Raw genomic sequence first — 21,191 nt, 5'->3', positions numbered from 1 at the left:
AATTCAGTGGAAAGATTTAGGATATTATTTCTCAAGACAACAAGATAATGATATCAAGACCTGATGGCCAAGGTACGGTTAGATACTAATTATCCAAGGAAATGTTGAAAAATGTAATTATATTGCTCATTGGAACAGTATGATTGTGACTTTATTATTACAAAATAAATTCCTCTGATGATACTGTTATTGCAATCAAACACACGATTATGTATATAGACAATAACTATGTCTTTCTCTTGTTTATAATATACATATATTGAATGAAATGAAACCTGTGTAACATATTATATCGATATATGTATTCAATAAATATATACTTTCTGGTAGATCCTCATCCACAAGAATGTATGGCTTTACATATATTTCAAGTAAATGAGTTACATTTTAGGAATAAGCATACTGAGTGTTAAAATAAAGCCATAGTAGTGAAGGTAAGCTAAGAAATGTCGAGCAGATCATTCCAATTTATGATTAAAAATAAATTGTGTAATACTATATTGCACAACTTTACAGGAAACATATATTTTGTTTAACTCTAATCTTGGCATTTTTCAGATATTTCAAATAATATGTGGCCAAACTGTACAATGAGAAAGGAGATACGTGTTAAACAATAAGGGTTAAATCTCTCATGATCGAATTATATCATTGTAAACTAATATCTATGTATTAATCAGTAGTGTAACATATTCTTAAAAGTTGTGATCCGCTTCTAAACATCTTAATGAATGTTTAAAAAGAGTCTTTTGAAGGGAACGACGCTTTTCGGAGCAAAATGTATTCCAAGAAATTGGAAAAAGACCATTCTTTCTTATTTTAAGCAATGAAAAGATTTTCATATAAACTGAGATGATTGCTTATAGTGGAAACTGATTGACACAAAATTTAATTTATGGCCAAATATACATCATTCACTTGCATCTCTTTTATAGGTTTGTAAGAGGCTTGTCCTTGGGGAGGCGTGTTTCTCTGCCATTTCGCAGTAGTCAGTGTGCTCTTTCAGCCAGGCTCTCCACCATTATGCTAATGGGTGGAAGTTCCCATCTTATTACTAAAGCATATAATATGTTTAGGCCATTCAAGAATAGTTTCAAAGATGCTACAAGAGACCTTGCAGATCTCCAAATAAATAATGACATGGTTATATGAGTATTGACCCTCACTGTACTGACATCTATAACAGCGAAATAAAAACTGATATGTTTGTATTCACCACGTTCGATAACGCATCTTTATTGAGAGCCGATTTTCAGCATAAGTGGGCATTCACATCCTTCAGCCGAACCTTTAGCTCGATGTCGATTGAGTCAACTGCAACTCTCGCAGTGTAACCCCTAAACCTATGTAGTATAATAATAATGTATCCACAGGTGGATGCCAAAGGTAAGTGTACTATGGTTGCGTATCACTGAGCACGTTAACTGCGTAACCTTGCGGCTCCTGGTGGAAACATACAAAGCTTCCAGTTCTTTGCAACTGAGCATCGGATATCCGAGGCCACCCGTATTATTAACCTGGATAACATGTTTAATATCTCATTCGTTTGCGCTTCCAACTGTGAACTTGACAAAAACAATTCGACTCATTTAATGGTACTCCAGTTGTCACATATTTTCGCTTTATTTTTGTAGACATTGATTGACTCACTGCAAAGTCATACACTCCATAGTAACAGCCATAAGTAGCAGACACGATCGATAGGGCCTAACCGCGGTGACTACAAGCGAAATCGTTTCCTGCGTTTCCTGCACTGCTATTAATGTAGCGGAAAAACAATGTGGGAATGATGAGATTACATTTTCGCATTTTTCTAGGGTGGATTATAAACGGCCAAGAATATCGTTTGATGACGTAAATGTCCAAATTGTTCAAGGTATTGTCGATACAAAATGATCAACAAAACACTGTGCTTACATATCTGTAACATTTCCCACTAAGTGCCTACGCTGTCTTCGCTCTCACAAATTTATAGCAGCGTCTGCTATGTCGTTGTCTGTGACGTCCTGTAGAAAGATCGCGTACATGTGCTGTAGTTCTAGAAATGCAATATTTATGCCTGCTCATATTTATTTTTTATAAACCTACCATAACCTGGTCTTTTCAAGCTGTTTCCTTTGATTTAGTTGTAAATATGTTCAACCATTTACTGTTTAAGGCTGCTGACGTCTCCAGCGGTTACCTTGAGGTGGGGCTAGACTCTTCGAAATATGCTAAGTTACCAAACAAAGCTACCTGCTAGACATTGTCATTGTGAGAAAGCCATTCCTTTTTCAGGCGTACTTGTAACACGTCACCAGTCTCTTTGCTCTTCCGTCCATATCTTTCGAAATTGCCCATTACAAACCATCTGTCGGTATAGTGACATTGGCTAACATGCCAAAATTGAATAAGGTATCCATTAACCTCTTGCAACAGTTCAAGGTTTGTGCTCGTTTAATTTGGTTACCCAAAATAAGACGATCTCTTCTTGCCTTTAATTTTTCCTTAATGTGAAGACAGCCATTCTAGTACCAAAATCTTCAGTACGAGCGTCGCGTCTTCAACATCGAACTCATTTGGCTTCTTTCAATGAGCCGTACCAGGCTTTTATATATGGAATAAAAACGCGGTGCAAACGTGAAGGTAACGTGGTGTTCCAGGCATATCAAGATCAAAACCGGTTAGGCGCGAAACTCCCTTCTCACTTTGTTATGCTTAATCACTTACAAACTCTTTATCTGCTTATCGCCTCTTCTTCTAATACTGTTTTCATTTTGCAATTACAGAGAAAGCTTTTCGAAGTAAGAGACGTTTATCCAGAACAAGCGTTTCCAGACTTCTCTGAAAGTTTTCCATTGCTTATGGCGTACTGCCCTAACCTGGTTGGTTTGTACCAGGTCTAGTCAATGTGTTTACTATGCCGAGATACGTACCTAAAATATATAATTCCCCACCCCCCAAACGAATATTTCAGATACGCCCATGGCGCTGAAATTAATTCCAACTAATATCCTCCTTAATTGCATTGTTTTCCCTATAAATTCTCAAATGCAAAGTCTAATTGCCAAATTTTCGCATACTGTGTTTAAACAGATATATTATTTAAATGATAATCATACGTCGTTTGTATAACGTGCCGGTTTCGTAACATATCATTATTTTCCAGAACCAAACTACCTAATATCTCTGCTACAGATATAAACAAGTAAAGAACGAAAAGTTAATTTCTAATTAAACAGCGTATAATATTACAACTTAAAAAAGAAACATTATATATACGATCCGGTCCGATTCCATTCTGAATATCATTTGTTATCCTGCTAAAGACACACAGGCCCCATATATATATATATATATATATATATATATATATATATATATATATATATATATATATATATATATATATATATTCACTAAACTAGAAAAATGAAGGCAATCCTAGTTTATGTCCCCAAGGGACAGACTAACTAGTTTACAAAGTCAATTTCGAAATTGACCTAATTCATGTGATTTTACGTTATAAATCATGTATCATTATCATTTGGTCTGATCATATCTCCAATATGAAGAGTTTGATGACAAGTTGTTATTTTTAGTGAATTACTTTTGTGATAAAATCTCATTCTGTGATCTATAACTGCCAAAGATCTTTGATAAAATATATTTATCACAGTACTTCATGCTAAATTTGTCAAGTAGTCCATATATCTATTTGCATAAATCAATAAACCCTACCCATTGTGTAACGAGTGTTATCATTTTCCGGAATCATGCATATAATGAACATTTCAACAATCGCTCCAAATCTCCCTCCAACATACTCAAAAATGTTTTAAAGAAACTTTAAATGAACAACAACAAGTTACTACTGATCCCATCGAGGCATTTTAAAAGTAATACTCAAGTTAACTTTGTCTTTTAATTTTCTTAATTGATGTTGATTCAACATAAGAATATCATGTCTTCCAAATAATTAGTCTCGTTAATAATGTACTTTTGTTAATAACTTCTCTTTGAAATATCATTTTAATTTTACACTTCTTTCAGAATGTACAATTGATTTTTGGCTATTTACCCACATATATTTTTTGTGTTTGCAGTCGGTTTGTTTACAAAACCCTCTTATATCAAGGCTACGCAAATACTGCTTCTTTTGTTCTCCTTCATCTATCAATTTTATTCTGAAGTTTACGATCGTCTATATTTATTTTTTCTTGTTTGTTTTTTTTTTCAAGCCAAGCATTTAAGTTCTGAAACAAAATTAAAACTCCATGTAGTGTTACTTATTTTTACTACATTATTGCAATTCTGTCGAATGCATTATCGAAATGACGCATTGTCTTGTAAAACCCCTTTGTTTATGAGACGACATATTTCCAATAAAAGGATTACGAAGAAAAATCAAACATTCACGTTATCATTGATATTATTATTATTATTATTATTATTATTATTATTATTATTATTATCATTATTATTATTATTACTGGTTGTAGTAGTAGTAGTAGTAGTAGTAGTAGAAGTAGAATTAGTAGATGTAGTAGTAGGAGTAGCAGTATAATAAAAGACAGAAGTGCGTGAGAAGTAGTAAACGTTCATATATTAGGCAGTAACCCATGTAAGAAAATATCTTTAGCGCATTAACTTTTCTTCTACGTGGAGGTAGTTCCAAATTTGATGATCTTCATTAATGTTGGTGCGTACTACATAAATATGGCCTTTGCCTCATTCGCTACGCTATGCGTCCCGAAAAACCCGTTCTCGTCTCTAACCCTCGCTTCCAGCTATCACTCAAGCGATCCATAAATATTTGGTTACTTTTTTAGTGGTTGGTAGTGCTATAAATACCCAAGTGACGCGAGTGTGACTGGCATGGGAGCATATAGTCTTTTATGGATGTCCGAGGTCACATAGGATATCGAATAAATTCAAACAGTCCTATTTCCATACCACTCTAGTATTCAGTGATTGTGGAAAATTGAATTACTACAGAGATAGTGTGTAATAATTCTGATTCTACTCAGACAGCAATAAAAATCAATGTATGGTAACTATTAAGATATACACTGTGCGTGAAGGTTGTTCAGTTTACTCGATATTTACAGTTTGTAAAGCTGCAACTGCATTACGTTTATTTATGCATATAGTTGTCTGTGAATTTCCTTTTCCAGAAGCACAATCTCAAACTCAGCCGCAATGATGATGTTATCTTCGAATGCATTCCAGTGCAATATAATGATCTAATTGGGACTGATATGTGTTGACGCAATTACATTGCAGTAGATGCGTATTCGGGGATGATGGCATTGCAATTAACTTGCTCTCACATCCCCACATGCCAGTTACTATCGATATAGCCTCGATAAGAATACTGACTGGTGGACCTACAATGTTGGAATTTGTCGTTATTTCATTCGCACCAAGATATGCAACACTTTATATAATATGTTAGAATCATGCATGTAATTAACCTTTCAACAATCGCTCCGAATCTTCCTCCAACATACTCAAACATATTTTTACAAATATTTAAATGAACACAAACAGGTTACGACTGATTCCATCACATCATGGATAGTTGCCTTTTAAGTCGTTTAAAATGTCATTGATGTTAAGTTTGTATTTTAATTGTCTTCATTCTTGTTGGATCATTATAAGAATGTCAAGTGTTCTAAGTAATTACTCTCGTTATTATTGTAATTTTATTATTAACATTTCTATTAAATATGAATCTAAGTTTAGAATTCACTGAGAAGGTTAAATTGAGTATATGTTATTTACCCACATATATCTTTCGTGTTTAAAATCGCTTCGTTTACAAAAGTAACTTCTCTCAAGGCTAAACAAATACTGTTTTGCTTGTTCTCATTCATCTCTCTATTTAAATCTGAAGTTTACGATCGTTTATTTTGCCTTTATCTTATTTATTTTGTTCAAGCCAAGCTTTTAAGTTCTGAAACAAATACAAACTCCGCGTAGTGTTTGTTATTTCTAAAACAGTATTGGAGTTCATTCTAATACATTCCCAGCCACCGACCTTGCATCTAACCCTCACGTTCATCTAACACCCACGCGATCCATATATGTTTGTTTACTTTTTTGCGAGTTTGGTAGAATTATACATACCCAAGTGAATCGATTGTACCTGCCATGGGATGATATAGACTGGTACGTATGTCCGTGGTCCCATCTGGTATCGAATAAGTCAAAGAGCCCTACTTCCGTAATACTCTAGTCTGCAATGATTGTCGAAAATAAAATACTGCTGAGATAGTGAGTGATAATATTGCTGCTACTCAGACAGCAGGGAAGAATCACTGTATGGTAGCTATCAACATATACACTGTGCGTGAACATTGCTCTCTTTACTCGATTGTTACCGTCTATAGAGCTGCATCTGCACTACTTTTATTTATGCTTAGAATTATCTGTGCTTTTCCATTTCCACAAGCACAATCTCACACTAAGCCGCACTGATTATGTTATTTTCGAATGCAACCGAGTACAATGTAATGCTCATATTAAGACTGCTAGGTGTGGTCGCGAGCAATTAATAATATACTAGTACTCGGGGATGTCGGCATCATTATTAACTTGTCCGCACTTCCAGACAAGCCGGCTATTATAGATATAGCCTCGACACGAATACTGAGTTGTGGACCTACAATGGTGGAATTTGTCGGTATTCCATTCGCAACAAGACCACCAGTGGCCGCCGCTGCAACATAGCATCAACGACCAAATATGCGCATTTGTATTTGACAACCAACGAGGATGTCTTCGTGATTTTATTTTGCCAGCAGAGGTCCGCGTCGATGTTTTGATGCCATTTCATGTACCACCACAGATTATGATCTATCTAGTCAAGCCGAATTTCTTCCGAGGGTTGCAGATGAAAGGTCGACATCAAATATACTTTATTCACCTATGTGCTGTCAAACACCATTGTACTCTGTGCCTGGACATTGTCACATGTTCATGGGTGTACGTCTGTGGTATGTGCGTATAATACTGGTGATGTGTTTCCCGACTCCATAAAACTGTGTGCCCAGTGAAGGGGATAACACATACGGGTATCCACAAAGTCATTGCATATATCACAACTTTGCCGCCAATGTCGTCTGCATCGGGTCAAATGGTGTACTATGACGTATTTCCAAGAACCAATCTGAATGTTTCTTAGCTCGAAATATCGTCTTGCCAACATCTCTGCCAAACCCAAAAATACGACTGAGGAGAATTTCACGAAAACCATAATGTGTCCCAAAGAAGTTATGTCTTACGACTCGCAAATTAAAGGTTAGATTCCGGATACGGAAAAGATAAACGTTCTACAGCTTTATCAGCACTTCATCATCATTTTAAACAGCATGCTGAGGGAAGTATAATTATATTTGCTCTAGTATATGCTTGATCAGTTACATCCTTCACAAACATAACGTTTGGACCAACTTTATCGGGCGTGTCTTTGAATTGGCATGGGCATATCCTGGTTGTCTAGAATATCCAACACATACATTAGAGATTCTAGGTCAATGGCATAACTGAGTATGGCTCTTGGGCACGTCAGGAAATCCCTGCTAGCGACTACCCAAATTCCTTTGTCGAATTTACTTATTGACTGATTCCGTGTCATACGCTCCCAAGAAAAGGTCGATATTATACTAAATTCAGTTTCGCGATTGTCTATTTTAAAAACTGTCAAAGATGCTTCTTGCGTTGCAGTAAGCACCACCACTTGTTCCTCGGTGGTCTTTGTAGTCTTTGACGATTTTTGGCGAACTTCTAATCCCATTTCCAAGCAATTATATGTATTGCTTAGCGGCCTCACTGTTCGACTTCCGCAATAGTCTGTGTTATGTGGTGGTTTGTCAAATAGACGCGTTCAAACACGCATGTTACTTGCGTGGCGCACCAGTCAAATTGTGGCGCATCAGTCAAATTAATCGAGAGACAAGTATGACTTGTATCACTAATGCCCGCAAACTTGTCACAAAATGCATCCCACCAATGATCTGTGAGATACCAAGTCTAATTATTGTTTCTAAGGCATGCGGTTTAATGCCACGAAATATGACATGCATGTTTATGTTGTTACGATTCAAATTGGGTAGATTTGCGGATGGCTGTCAAACAAAATATCTTCCGTTTTCTTTGTGTCGGCCTTCTGAAAATATATGTGCGGAATTCGCTTGATTCTTGATCATAACATCATCGTACACCACCATATTGGTTTTATTTACCTGTAAAATCGTTAATGATGGAAAATAAATCTATTGATGAATTGTAACATGTTTTTGAGCACATTATAACACGGATGATCATCCACCAATGCTGCAATCGCTTACATCCGATTCCAGATCTGCCAACATACATCCATATTCAACAACAGTTGTATTTTATCATATCCAAAAATGCCAAATACTAGTGCTCGAATTGATTTTGAAAGCTTGGCTCCGTCACCATGTTTGGGCGGTTTAGGTGTTGCTTATGCGGATAAATCGAGTAAAGACAAATTGTCTGCAAATTTTCTTTGGGTAAAGCAATTGTATAATAAAGTATACAATACGATTATGTCTTCATGTTGTGTACACCGATGGATGAAAACTCATAACGCAATTATAAAATACGTCTAACACGTTATGGACGAGCAGCTTCAATGTGGAGCAAAGCCGTTCCGCATTGTATGGTCCATAAGTAAAAAAAGTCACTGGCGACGGTGACATCGCAATTGCATTAACAAATGATACCAAGGACACCGTGGAGTAAATATCCTTGCAAGAAGCATCTTTCTGTACGAAATTGCTTTAGTACTGGTTCGCGCCTGGATCTACGACTCGATTCTTACAATGAATGCAAACCTCAAGAAGAACCTATCAACCGCGTGAATGCAGCGTGTTACCGTCATGACTTTGCATAACAAGCATCTAACAGTATCCATGGATGTCAACGTACTGAACTGGATCTCATTTATTACTTTACTTCTATTAATACAACATTGGGCGGACGAATCACACGATCGTTCGACAAAAAGGACAGGAGAGAATTATGTGGTTCTGACTATAAACAAAACGTTAACCAGAATAAAGAATATCCACAAAAAGCGGCACATTATCCAGAAAATACTTGAGCCTGAGTGGGTTTTGGAGAGATGAAATCACCGTCCAACATTTAGCAAATGCGGTCACAGTCACTCACGGGATTGGTGGAGCATGGTTGGCCAAACAAGAGCTGTCGCAAATGAATTTTACCGTACCAATAAAGACTTCACTGGGATGATTCGATGGGCAAATACCTAAAGAAGTTAATAAAGCTAATAGTTATCAGCTGTTACAAATAAGAGATTCCGACACTGAAAAGGCGCATAGATGATGTAGTGGACTTTAATCTTTCGCTGCACTGTATTTAATTATTTTTTTACCAGACTCGGGCATTATTACTAGCTGTGGTTTATCACAGATACCGCAGCAGTAAACATCGTGACTGCTGATCAGTTCTTGATTGTTAAAGACAAGAATGCAACATCTTCACGGATTTTTTACCCTTGTATTTGCTCAGCCCATTAAGGAGCAGACGAAGGTCCTTGATCCATAAGTAGCGCGATACTGATTCTGAGTATTTTTCTGCACTCGGCAGAACCAAATAAATCATAAGTCAGTTGTGCAGTCCTTGAAGAGAAAGTGGCAACGGTTGAAAGCTTTTGTCGCATGTCAACACATTAAAATCGATACGCGAGGTCAGCGCATCAAACGGTCACTTTCATGGAAAACTTGATAACACCAAAGTCGAGTATACACACGTGTCGCTATTTTATGTTCGTGGCACGTATTGAATTTCATTGATCAGATATAACACCGACAAAGTTGTCCACTAAAAACAACGACTGTACAAATTATTCACATTTATCACTAACCCTTGCCGCAACCATTTTGGTGTTGCTATGTTGCGACAAAGATACATAACCAGTCTGGCACTAAGGATAACTTCTGATTTGACCCCAGCATGACCAACGTTTTGTAACACCGCTACAAGTCCGAAAGTCCGAGTTGTCATTAGATGCCCAGTGTGTGTATGTGCAAGATAATATCGTTGTGATTTTTCAAGTATCTGAAGTTTTAAATCGGCACTTGTAATTGTTTTCCTTTTGCACGTACATACCCAACCACTTCAGTAGCGACAGCAGAGGAGGACAACGCTTTTACTTTTCATTAGCACGAAGACTGTATTCTTCATATCATGATACTATTGCATTGATGTATTTTCGCTGCGAATTATGACATTCATATATATATATATATATATATATATATATATATATATATATATATATATATATATATATATATATATATATATATATATATATATATATATTCTTCAAGTACAATATGAATAGCATATTTTGTGACCTAACATAGCCAGGTACAACGTTTTGTTTAGATCCTAGCCCGTGATTAACTCGCATAGAGATATGCATATAGATAGATGATCGTTTGGTTAAGTATTGATGATATTCCTTATATACTTTATGCCTTTTGTAGATTTATAAGGAATAATAGAGACGGGCATTACATTAAGAAAGAATGCAATATACTCATGTAACATTTATTTCTTAGGTATGTATTAAACCTTTCTTTATGCATATCTTATTACTTAAGAACATTATGACTTTCTATTTGAACTTTGACATTTGTATTAAGTCAAATAATCGGTGCCAATGACATATACTTATTTACAAAGTAGCAAATAATGTGTCATCGTATTATATTGGTTATATCGTATGAAATTCGTAAAAGGAAAGCTAAATATTGCATTGATATTAGGTATCTCGAAATTTTTTCAAAACCATATAACTATACAGCAATTAATGCCTCTCGTAACTGATTAACAAGCAATTGCCTTTCGTTGTTCATGACATGCATGCAATATCATCATTACTATTAAGACGTTTACGCATGACGAATCGTATGTTAGTTATCTTGGAAATGTTAAGAAATATCTGGTAAACGTGTGTAGCCCTTTTCACATGATACAGCATGATACAGCAACATATCTACAGAACACGAATGAAACCAATAACACTTTACAATTTTGAACAAAAGGAATGCCATTTCTGTGAATTTAGTATATATGATACCGAAATCGAAAGTGAGAGCATACTTTACAATCGATTTACACCAATCGCTTTATTATCAACCTATTTATGGAATTGTTTTGTATGCTCCATAGTACAAGCTAGTCAAATAGTGTATGAACATAAATGTCTAAATTTATTGGATTAACTGAATTAAAAAATGTAACATATTTACTATTGTTTTCCATTTCCTTTATGGTTCCAGTAATTTCATTCCTCTTCCAGTGGTTTTCTAAATTTATTCATTTTTTTTTTTTTAAATATTGTTTGCATACATTTGTTCTGGTCATTTATGCAATCGCGTCATCATCACTCTTTCCAATACGTAATAATAAGTCAATAAATACCCATGATTACTCTTGTATGAACCTGTATGAATTTTACATCTGGTTTGCTACAGTTCAGGTTCTGAAACTAACAAAATATTCAGTTCATTTGCAAACCACGAATGTCTTACAACCACAAATAGTATTAGAAGTAAGATTATGGCTGATTCCCATTATTATTAATTCTAAATTTTGCTTTTTAAACCATAAATCATTAATCCATTTGAAACAGTAAATAATAAAACAGCACAAGCATATACAAACATTGACTAAGAATCATCAACCCTCCCACAACTGTATGGGTTCAAATTAGTCGTTTTAGACAATGATTCAGGGCATTGTACACTCAAGTATCAAATCAGCTACCTGTAATGTTTCCGACAAATCAATCGAAGAAAGGACGGATACTCTATTTAGTGTACGCATGAAATTTATTTCTATCTTCTTCTTGACTAATAAATAATGTTGTCTGCCACCGTTGATACTGTTTTCGTTGATGTTTGCTGCAAAACTATACCACTTAGCACTGTAATTTGCACTAATGGAAAGATTACGTTTGAAAAAATGTATTGATATTATAATGCATTTAATTAAAAATCACATTCATATCGAGGGATACAGCTCTGGTGGTCTAGTGGTTAGAGCGTCCGCCTCAGATGCGGGAGGTCGTAGGTTCGATCCCCGGCCGAGTCACACCAAATACTTACCAATCTCTTTCACACCTAGCTACGTAACTACTTGCTATATATATATATATATATATATATATATATATATATATATATATATATATATATATATATATATATATATATATATATATATATATTCACTATATTAAAAAATGAAGGCAATCTTAGTTTATGTTCCCAAGGGACAGACAAACTAGTTTTCATAGTCAATTTATTTATCTTGTATCATCATCAGTTGGTATAATCATACCTCCAATATGCAGAGTTTGATGACAAGTTGTTATCTTTAGTGAATTACTTTTGTGATAAAAACTCATTCTGTAATCTATAACTTCCAAAGATCTTTGATAAACTTTCAAGTAGTCCATATATCTGTTTACATAAATCAATAAACCCTACCCATTGTGTAACGATTGTTATCGTTTTCGGGAATCATGCATATAATGAACGTTTCAACAATCGCTCCAAATCTTCCTCCAACATAGTCAAAAATGTTTTAAAGAAACTTTAAATGAACACAAACAAATTACTACTGATCTAATCGAGGCATTGTAAAAGTAACACTCAAGTTAATTTTGTATTTTAATTTTCTTAATTGATGTTGATACAACATAAGAATATCATGTCTTCCAAGTAATTAGTCTAGATAGTAGTGTACTTTTGTTAATAACCTCTCTTTGAAATATCATTTTAATTTTACACTTCTTTCAGAATGTACAATTGATTTTTGGCTATTTACCCACATATATTTGTGTGTGTTTACAGTCGGTTTGTTTACAAAACCCACTTATATCAAGGCTATGGAAATACTGTTTCGCTTGTTTTCCTTCACCTATCAAAGTTATTCTGAAGTTTACGATCGTCTATATTTATTTTATATTATTTGTTTTGTTCAAGCCAAGCATTTAAGTTCTGAAACAAAATAAACACTCCTTGTAGCGTTAGTTATTTCTAGTACATTATTGCAGTTGTGTCGAATACATTATCGAAATGACCCATTATCTTGTAAGACCTCTGTTTATGAGACCACATATTTCCAATAAATGGTTTAAGAAGAAAAATCAGTCACATTATTATTATTATTATTATTATTATTATTATTATTATCGGTTGTAGTAGTAGTAGCAGTATATGCAGTAGCAGTATAATAAAAGACAGAAGTCCATGAGAATTAGCAAACATTCATATATTAGACAGTGACCCATGTAAGAAAATATTTTTAGCGCCTTATCTTTTCTTCTACGTGCAGGTAGTTCAACATTTGATGATCTTCATTAATGTGGGTGCGTACCACGTATATATGGCCTTTGCCCCATTCGCTACGCTATGCGTCCCCAGAAACCCGATCTCATCTCTAACCCTCACTTTCAGCTATCACACAAGCGATCCATAGATATTTGGTTACTTTTTTAGTGGTTGCTAAAGTTATAAATATCCAAGTGACGCGAGTGTGACTGGCATGTGATGACATAGTCTGGTGTGGATGTCCGAGGTCACATAGGGTATCCAATACATTCAAACAGACCCACTTCCGTACCACTCTAGTATTCAGTGATTGTGGAAAATTGAATTACTACAGAGATGGTCTGTAATAATTCTGATTCTACTCAGACAGCAATAAAAATCAATGTATTGTAACTATTAACATATACACTGTGCATGAAGGTTGTTCTGTTTACTCGAATTGTACAGCTTGTAAAGCTGCAACTGCATTACTTGTATTTATGCTTAGAGTTGTATGTGAATTTCCTTTTCCAGAAGCACAATCTCAAACTCAGCCGCAATGATGATGTTATCTTCGAATGCATTCCAGTGCAATATAATGATCTAATTGGGACTGATATGTGTTTGTTGCAAAATTATATGACTTAGCACCGTAATTTGCACTAATATAAATATAATGTTTGAAAAAATATATTGATAGTATAATGCTTTTAATTACCAATTACTTTCATATCTAGTGATACCTCCGATGCGGAAGGTCGTGGGTTCGATCCCCGACTAAGTCATACCAAATATTTACCAATCTCTTTCATACCTATGTAATTAAATACATGCTAGATGTTTCTAAAAATTGATTTTGTTGTACAACGAACTTTACTGTACATATTTGTTCTATATATCCCGAATACATACATGCATTAGAATCATCACAGTAAGTGAAGCCTTTTGCATCAAGGCGCATATTCAACATGTACTAACTCAAACATAAGCTATCCATGATTACGTTTAATGTCCGATCAGCGACAATGGAAAGTATCATATTTTGTAGCATTTCAACAAAAATTGATAACTATTCTTAGTCATTGATTTTACCAGCATCAGTATGTAGTGTTTGCCAAATAGTAAAATTGTTAATTTTTTACCAGTTTTCTCCTAACTTTTTGCATGAGATGCTCTGAAAAACGAGCATTACTCTTTTTAAGTAGTTTTATTTATTTCGTAAGGCTCCGCTACAATTATACTATAAATATGTCATCCAGTTTATAGTAAAGTGCAAGTAATTAATTAGCATTTCTTTTGACTGGGATTTTAGCCCATTCTATGCGTATTGTCTAAAACCAAATACTGTCGCAGTCATCGCTACATATATTCAGATGACTAACGAAGAATCGTGTATCGAAGTTTTTACGCTGTTAAAAGCAAAAGTCAGCCGGAGACATATTTATCATCTAGAGGTGTATCAGGGTCAGTACTACTTAGTGTAGAGATATATACTTACTAACTCAACTATTGTTCTCTGCTTCGGAAAAGTCCCAAGTAAGAAAGCCATTATTCCCTGAGGTTTAACATCGGCTGAGATAAACAGTTTCCTCGGTGTTTTATCAGGTTCAGGAATAATCAATGCTCTGTTGGTGTTTTTTAGTGCTGGTCCCTTTTTAAGTATATCGATGCTCGTACCTTCGTTGATGACCTTTCGCAAATCTGTCATGGCCATAATGCAACGCATCGATTCCTTTTGAATAAAGGCTGCATTACGTACGTTTGTTTGTCTATATTCCATATAAACAGTTTGCACCTTCTCCTTCTTACGATTCACTTCATTTTCAAGGACTTTAAGTAGAATTGCATGTTGCTTGTCGATGGCCTCGATCTCTCGTTTTTCAGCGTCGTTCAAGATTTTATCAAGTTCTTCGTGTTCTTGGGCAGCTAAGCTCAGACGTCTCAACGTGTTTTCACACTTATGTAACTCAGCCTCTAAGATATGTTTCCATTCCGCTACTTTGTCGGCAATTGTTTTTGAAGCATGGGTGTCATGATTTACAGCCTTACACAAAACACACATAATGACATTACAAACCTGGCACACGAGCTTTATTTCTTCCCCGGGATGCTTGTCGCAGAAAAAGCGTTGTCTAATCTTGCCTTTCTCTTTGAGATCCAGAGTTCCTAAATCACATATTCTGTGATGTTTGCTTGCTTTTGATCTTTCGTGGAAAGTACAACATGACTGACACAAGTTTTCTTCGCAATCCAAACATCGGCCGTATGCTACAGAGTTCGAATGCTGATCACACAGATCACAAGGAATATTTGTAGCCGAGTCCATCTTCATTAGATTGTCACAATCACCGTTAAACTGACAATTGCCCGGCAGATCCGAACGTTAAATTCCTAAAGACCAAATACAACAATGGCAAACTCTTCCGTCTTCATACAAAAATAACAAAATAAAATGTAACAAAAGTAACTGTTCACTGACACTAGTGTTTAAATCTTATAACTGGAGAGACAACTATTAGATTCATGTACTAAGGCCGCCATTAAGATGTACCTTCGTTATATTCGACCAATCAAAAACCAGCTGTTATCGAGATGTATTTAACAGTACATTAAAGAGCACCGTTGAGTTTAACTGCTATATTTTTTTCCACCTGTTCAACCAGTAGCTCGATTATTACTCATGAAGTAGATATTCGAACTGGTGAGGTATTTCTAGATTTCTACGCATGTCAATACGTGGGTCGATATTGATAAATATATGTACCGAACATATACCTGTACCTGTGTTGTTGTACCTGTGCTGTTGATAACGACCAAGGGAACAACATGCTGGCAGTAAACTGAATACAGAGCAGACACTTTATCAATAAACTATTGATTTTATTATCATCCACATGCTTGTATCACTACGTTGGAGTCTTTATCTAGAGCTAAATGTAGATATGAGCAGACCTGTTTATTTAGTGATTTATTTAATCTAAATTTGAAATGTGCACGTAAATAGATGGATTAGAAAGAAAATCTCTGGAGACACATTCTTTCTTGGCCATCTGTGAGTTGAAAGAAATCACATGTTTATAATAATAATAATAATAATAATAATAATAATAATAATAATAATAATAATAATAATAATAAATAATTCATATTATTATTATTATTATTGTTGTTATTATTATTATTATTATTATTATTATTATTATTATTATTATTATTATTATTATAACGATGATTGGTAGGGAGCAAAAGGTGTAAGTTGTACCAATATACTATATTGGTTTCTTTAAGGGACCGGTGTAGTTGCTGTTTATCCTTTATTTTACCTGTTATGAACTGTGTCGACATATATATCTACTAAGCTAGATAAAAGGCAATATGCAGAAGCATGCAACACTATATTTATGAAGAAATAAAATGGAAAGAAATAAACAAGTTATGTCAAACAATGATTAGTGAACATGTCGGAACTTCTTGTTCCACTGCTATTGGCCTTTTGAAATATCTAAACGAGACTTTGGCACGAATGTGTACAGATCACATTATAAATCTTAATTGCTGATGGTTTCCCCAATACGCAGTCAGGGTCTTATGATATGGGTGCGCCTAGTACTTCCCTTCATAACGTCTTTATGATGAGGTTAATTAAGCATCACTTTTGCTTAATGTGACTGAAACTGGCTCTTTGGTATACAATGAAATTTTCTATTTCATTTAACCCTATGTTGTATCTCATCTTTAGGCCCAAATATGCAACATTTGACACTTAGAAACAACATTTCACAGTTGGCATATGAATCCACCCTCTTCCATAAACAGCAAAAATCGGTCATGCGATTATTGCATAATTCAGTCTTCCTAAATCACATCAAAACATCCAAACAAATATTTTTTTCATTTTTGCCAATTCATGAAGATCTCAGCAGCATATCATCTCCTTTTTCTGAGAAATCAAAGGCTCCTATCATTATGTGTCTGTATATAGAATGTTCGAAAGATTGATACAACGTTGATGCATCCATGGCAACATCCATATCGAGCTGGTTACCGGAGAAAGTCACAAGTTTTAGTACAGAAAATATAGCCATACTGATAGGTTTAAACTAAAATGGTATACACAACAGTAAATTTCATCCATTTCAAACCTAGTATATCCACTGAAAGGCCGTGCAAAATTGTGAACCTCACAACCCAATAATATCCCGGATTTTACAAAAAATAATTATGTACTTCTGTCTGCCAAGTCACATTATATAAATGTTAATGAAAGTGGAGAAACAATATCCAAAATGGCCGTTCAGTCACCTATTTTCAGTGGAAGATTCCATATACTTATTGAAAATATTGTATAAATTAATATGTTCATCATGCCTGTCAAATATGTGGAATGAAATTATCCCACAAAAACGTGAGAACATCAAACCCATTATTGCAGAGCTGTATCCTTTCTATATTACAAACTGGAGATGAGTTGGTACAGTGCCAATCAAATATCGGATCTGCATATGCCATTCCTGCATACTTCCTGTAATGTCAGCTGCAACTTGAATGCCTAACATGCCAGTGGTGCACTTGTTGTGTCTGTCAGTTTCCATCCTGCGAGAAAGACATGTTTTGACATGGACTCGTTGAAGAAACTTTGCAAGAGCATACGACCTGAGAGAATCTTACAACGCTTAGGTGTTTGCAATTAACACAACACATGTTTTAAGGATTGTGTTAACATCATGTATTCTTTTATAAACACTTCACATAATTCGTATTTGTTGTATGTTGTTCTTCATATTTAAATTTATTTGAAGGGGTTTATTTTCCGAATATTTTTGGGCAATTCATTGTTTGTTATTTTATCTTTACCATTCGCGCTGCAAGAATATTTAGCAAAGGTATCATAAAACACTAAGACATATACTGCTACTACTACTACTATTGCTACTACTGCTACTACTACTACTACTACTACTACTACTACTACTAATAATAATAATAATAATAACGAGGACTTTGTATAGCGCCTAATCTTTAGAAGCTCTAAGCGCTTTATAACATTAGGCAACACCTATAAGATAAAAACATATATACCGATATAATTACAAAAACAAACACCATGAAGCTAGAAGACATAAAAAACATGCTGAGAATATTTGAGGTAGGAAACATTATTAGGTCTTTAAGTTTGTTCTTGCAGTCGAAATAAGTGAGATTTGAGAGCACTCTTGAATGGGATCACTGTGTCTTTGTGGCTAAGTTTAGTGGGCCATTTATTTCACGTTGCTAGATCCGGGGATGCAAAAGAACGCTGTCATATGGACACTTTGTTTTCATAGTGGGAATAATGAGTATACGATTGTCAGAAGAGGAGCGTAAGTATCTTGCTGGTGTATACACTTTGGTGAGGTCGGATAGGTATGTTGGACTAGAGTCCGACAGTGAAACGTATCACAGAGAACAAGTTTTGTGTTTGATTCTGGATCGAATGGATAGCCAGTGTATGGCACAGAGCAGCGGGGAGGTGTGCTCTGATCGTGGTACTCTAAGTATGATCCGAGTAGCTGTGTTTTGAACTTTTTGAAGTTTCTGGAGCAGATATTGAGATGAACCAGGCAGAATTGAGTTACAATAGTCCAGTCTTGAAAGTACTAACGAACACATAAGTGTCTTAGTGGCATCAAATGAAAGATATCTGCGAATGGAGCTGATGCGTCTCAGCTCAAGATATGCAACCTTGCATATGTTCATGACATGTTTGTGCAATGTGAGAATACTGTCCAGAGTAACACCTAGGTTTCGTACTGACTGGGTGAATGTAATGTTGTTGTCGATATTTATTGTTTGAGGTAAATGATGGGAATGAGAAGGCGTTTGTGTTGTGATCAGAATGACATCAGTTTTATCATAATCCGTATGCAGCTTGTTACATGTCATCCATGATTTCACATCAGAAATGTACCTCTCTACACCTTATATGGTAGCATCAGCTTCAGTTGGGTGGCTAGAGTTGTATTTTTGGGTGTCATCAGCATACAATAGGTGAGACACTGGACGATGATCTATGACATTTGAGAGCGACTGAGTATATAGAATGATGAGAACAGGTCCAATAGCTGATCCCTGTGGAACACCACAACATAGATCAACTGGGATGGAGTGTATTCCATTTGCAGATACAGTTTGTATCATGTTGACCAAGTATGACTTGAACCACATTAAGGCTGTATCATGAATGCCAAATACCTTCTGGGGACGGTGAAGTAATATATCATGGTCTATTGTGTCAAATGCTGCAGACAAATCAAGAAGGATAAGAACTTTTGTGGCAAGGGCGATATGCAGGTTGTATATTGCTAAAAAGACTGTTTTAATTTAGATGAGATACAAGCTGGGATAGAACAACCTTTTCTAAGAATTTTGATATGAATAGGAGGTTAGAAACTGGGCCGTAGTTCTTTAAATCGTTATGGTCTAGTGTTGGTTTCTTCAGCAGAGGCTTTACAATGGCAGCTTTGATAAATTCCCCGGTTGAGAGAGAGGTATTACGAACTTCAGTTAGTGAAGGCAATGCTGGATCGAAGCACTCAAGTAGCATTGATGTTGGAATTGGATCAAGTTTACATGCCTTTGGTGCACTCTTCATCCTGTCTGTACGTACAAAATCCATAGAGACAGGTACAAATGCTGCTAATGGTTGCAGCTCAAATTCCGTATCCCAACTGTATGTGACGACTAGTCAGTTGCAATTATAGTGTCTACATTATCTCTAATGGTTTATACTTTCTCACGGAAGAAATTTGCAAACTTGTCTGGATGGTCGACTGGAGAGGAGGTAGTTGGAAGTGCTGTACATTTGTTGCTTGACATTAGCTTGTTAGTAAGCTCAAAGAGCTCTTTGCAGCTGGAACTTTCCATGATCTTAGTAGTGTAGTGGGCTGACTTTGCTGCTTGGACTATTTTTTTATGACATTCTTCTTAGCGGCTTCATAGATTTGCTTCTGAATAGTTAGTCTGGTGGAAAGCCAAAGCCTCTCAGCTTTACGGTGGTCCCTTTTAGCAGTGCGAAGTTGGTCCCTAACACTGCTATACCATGGAGAACACTTTTGAATTGATACTCTACACTTGGTAGCTGGGGCATGTTTGTCGCACAAAGAACACCTGCAGTTATCGAATTGTTCTGCGGTAGGAGGTAATCAAGTTGTTAGGTTTTGATGTGTTTGGGTTTCCGGGACAGTCAAAGTGAAATCTGAAATCTCCAAGAATAATCCGGTTGCCACCTATCGACTTTCCATACTCCAGAAGATTCGGAAACTGCTCCAAAAAGAGAGATTCAGTCAGCTTGTTTTCTCTACTAAGAGGACGGCGGTAAAGGCAGGGAAAACTGACTGACCTATGATCCAGTGTGAGTGCGGTTTGGAAACATATACAAACATACATATTTACATACTCTTTACACAAAACTCTTGTTATTGTAATGGCTGTACCTTCAATTTACATGCTAATACCCGCTTTTTTGATTAAAAAAATACATTTGTCGTTGTTTATATGTTTGTAAATGTATGAATGTATACTCATGTGTTAAATAAATGTACAACATATGAATACCCATCTTTTTCTGTTTCTTACCTGTCTCATCATTATTTCTGAATTTTTATTACAACTCATGTTTCTATATATTTAAAGGTCACCTTTTGTATCTTTATAATTTCAGAATTGTATGTTAGAGTTGCACTGATTGCAACATATTAGTGACTGTCAAAGATTGTTGAAGATAATAGTATGTAGATATTATGCATAACATCTTGTGCAATGTTAAAGGATTTATCTTTTGGACAATGTGTA

At 35.4% G+C, this 21,191-nt stretch overlaps 1 protein-coding gene across 1 annotated transcript in view; it reads right to left on the bottom strand.

Moving 5' to 3' along the window:
* LOC149770862 (uncharacterized) overlaps nucleotides 1-16,077 on the bottom strand; it is a 44,946-nt gene extending 28,869 nt beyond the window's left edge. Inside the window, exon 1 of the mRNA XM_089949026.1 lies at nucleotides 14,860-16,077. Within this exon, the coding sequence (XP_089805152.1) occupies nucleotides 14,860-15,693 (834 nt within the window). The 5' untranslated portion in view covers nucleotides 15,694-16,077. The remainder of the gene's footprint in view (nucleotides 1-14,859) is intronic.
* Nucleotides 16,078-21,191: the final 5,114 nt, after the last annotated feature.

This window comes from Sinohyriopsis cumingii, unplaced genomic scaffold (genome assembly GCF_028554795.1).
Source record: "Sinohyriopsis cumingii isolate HCF-2022 unplaced genomic scaffold, ASM2855479v2 utg002241l, whole genome shotgun sequence".
NCBI classification, from domain to species: domain Eukaryota; kingdom Metazoa; phylum Mollusca; class Bivalvia; order Unionida; family Unionidae; genus Sinohyriopsis; species Sinohyriopsis cumingii.
Note: the sequence above shows the minus strand (reverse complement) of the source record. Positions and strands in the feature narration are given on the sequence as shown.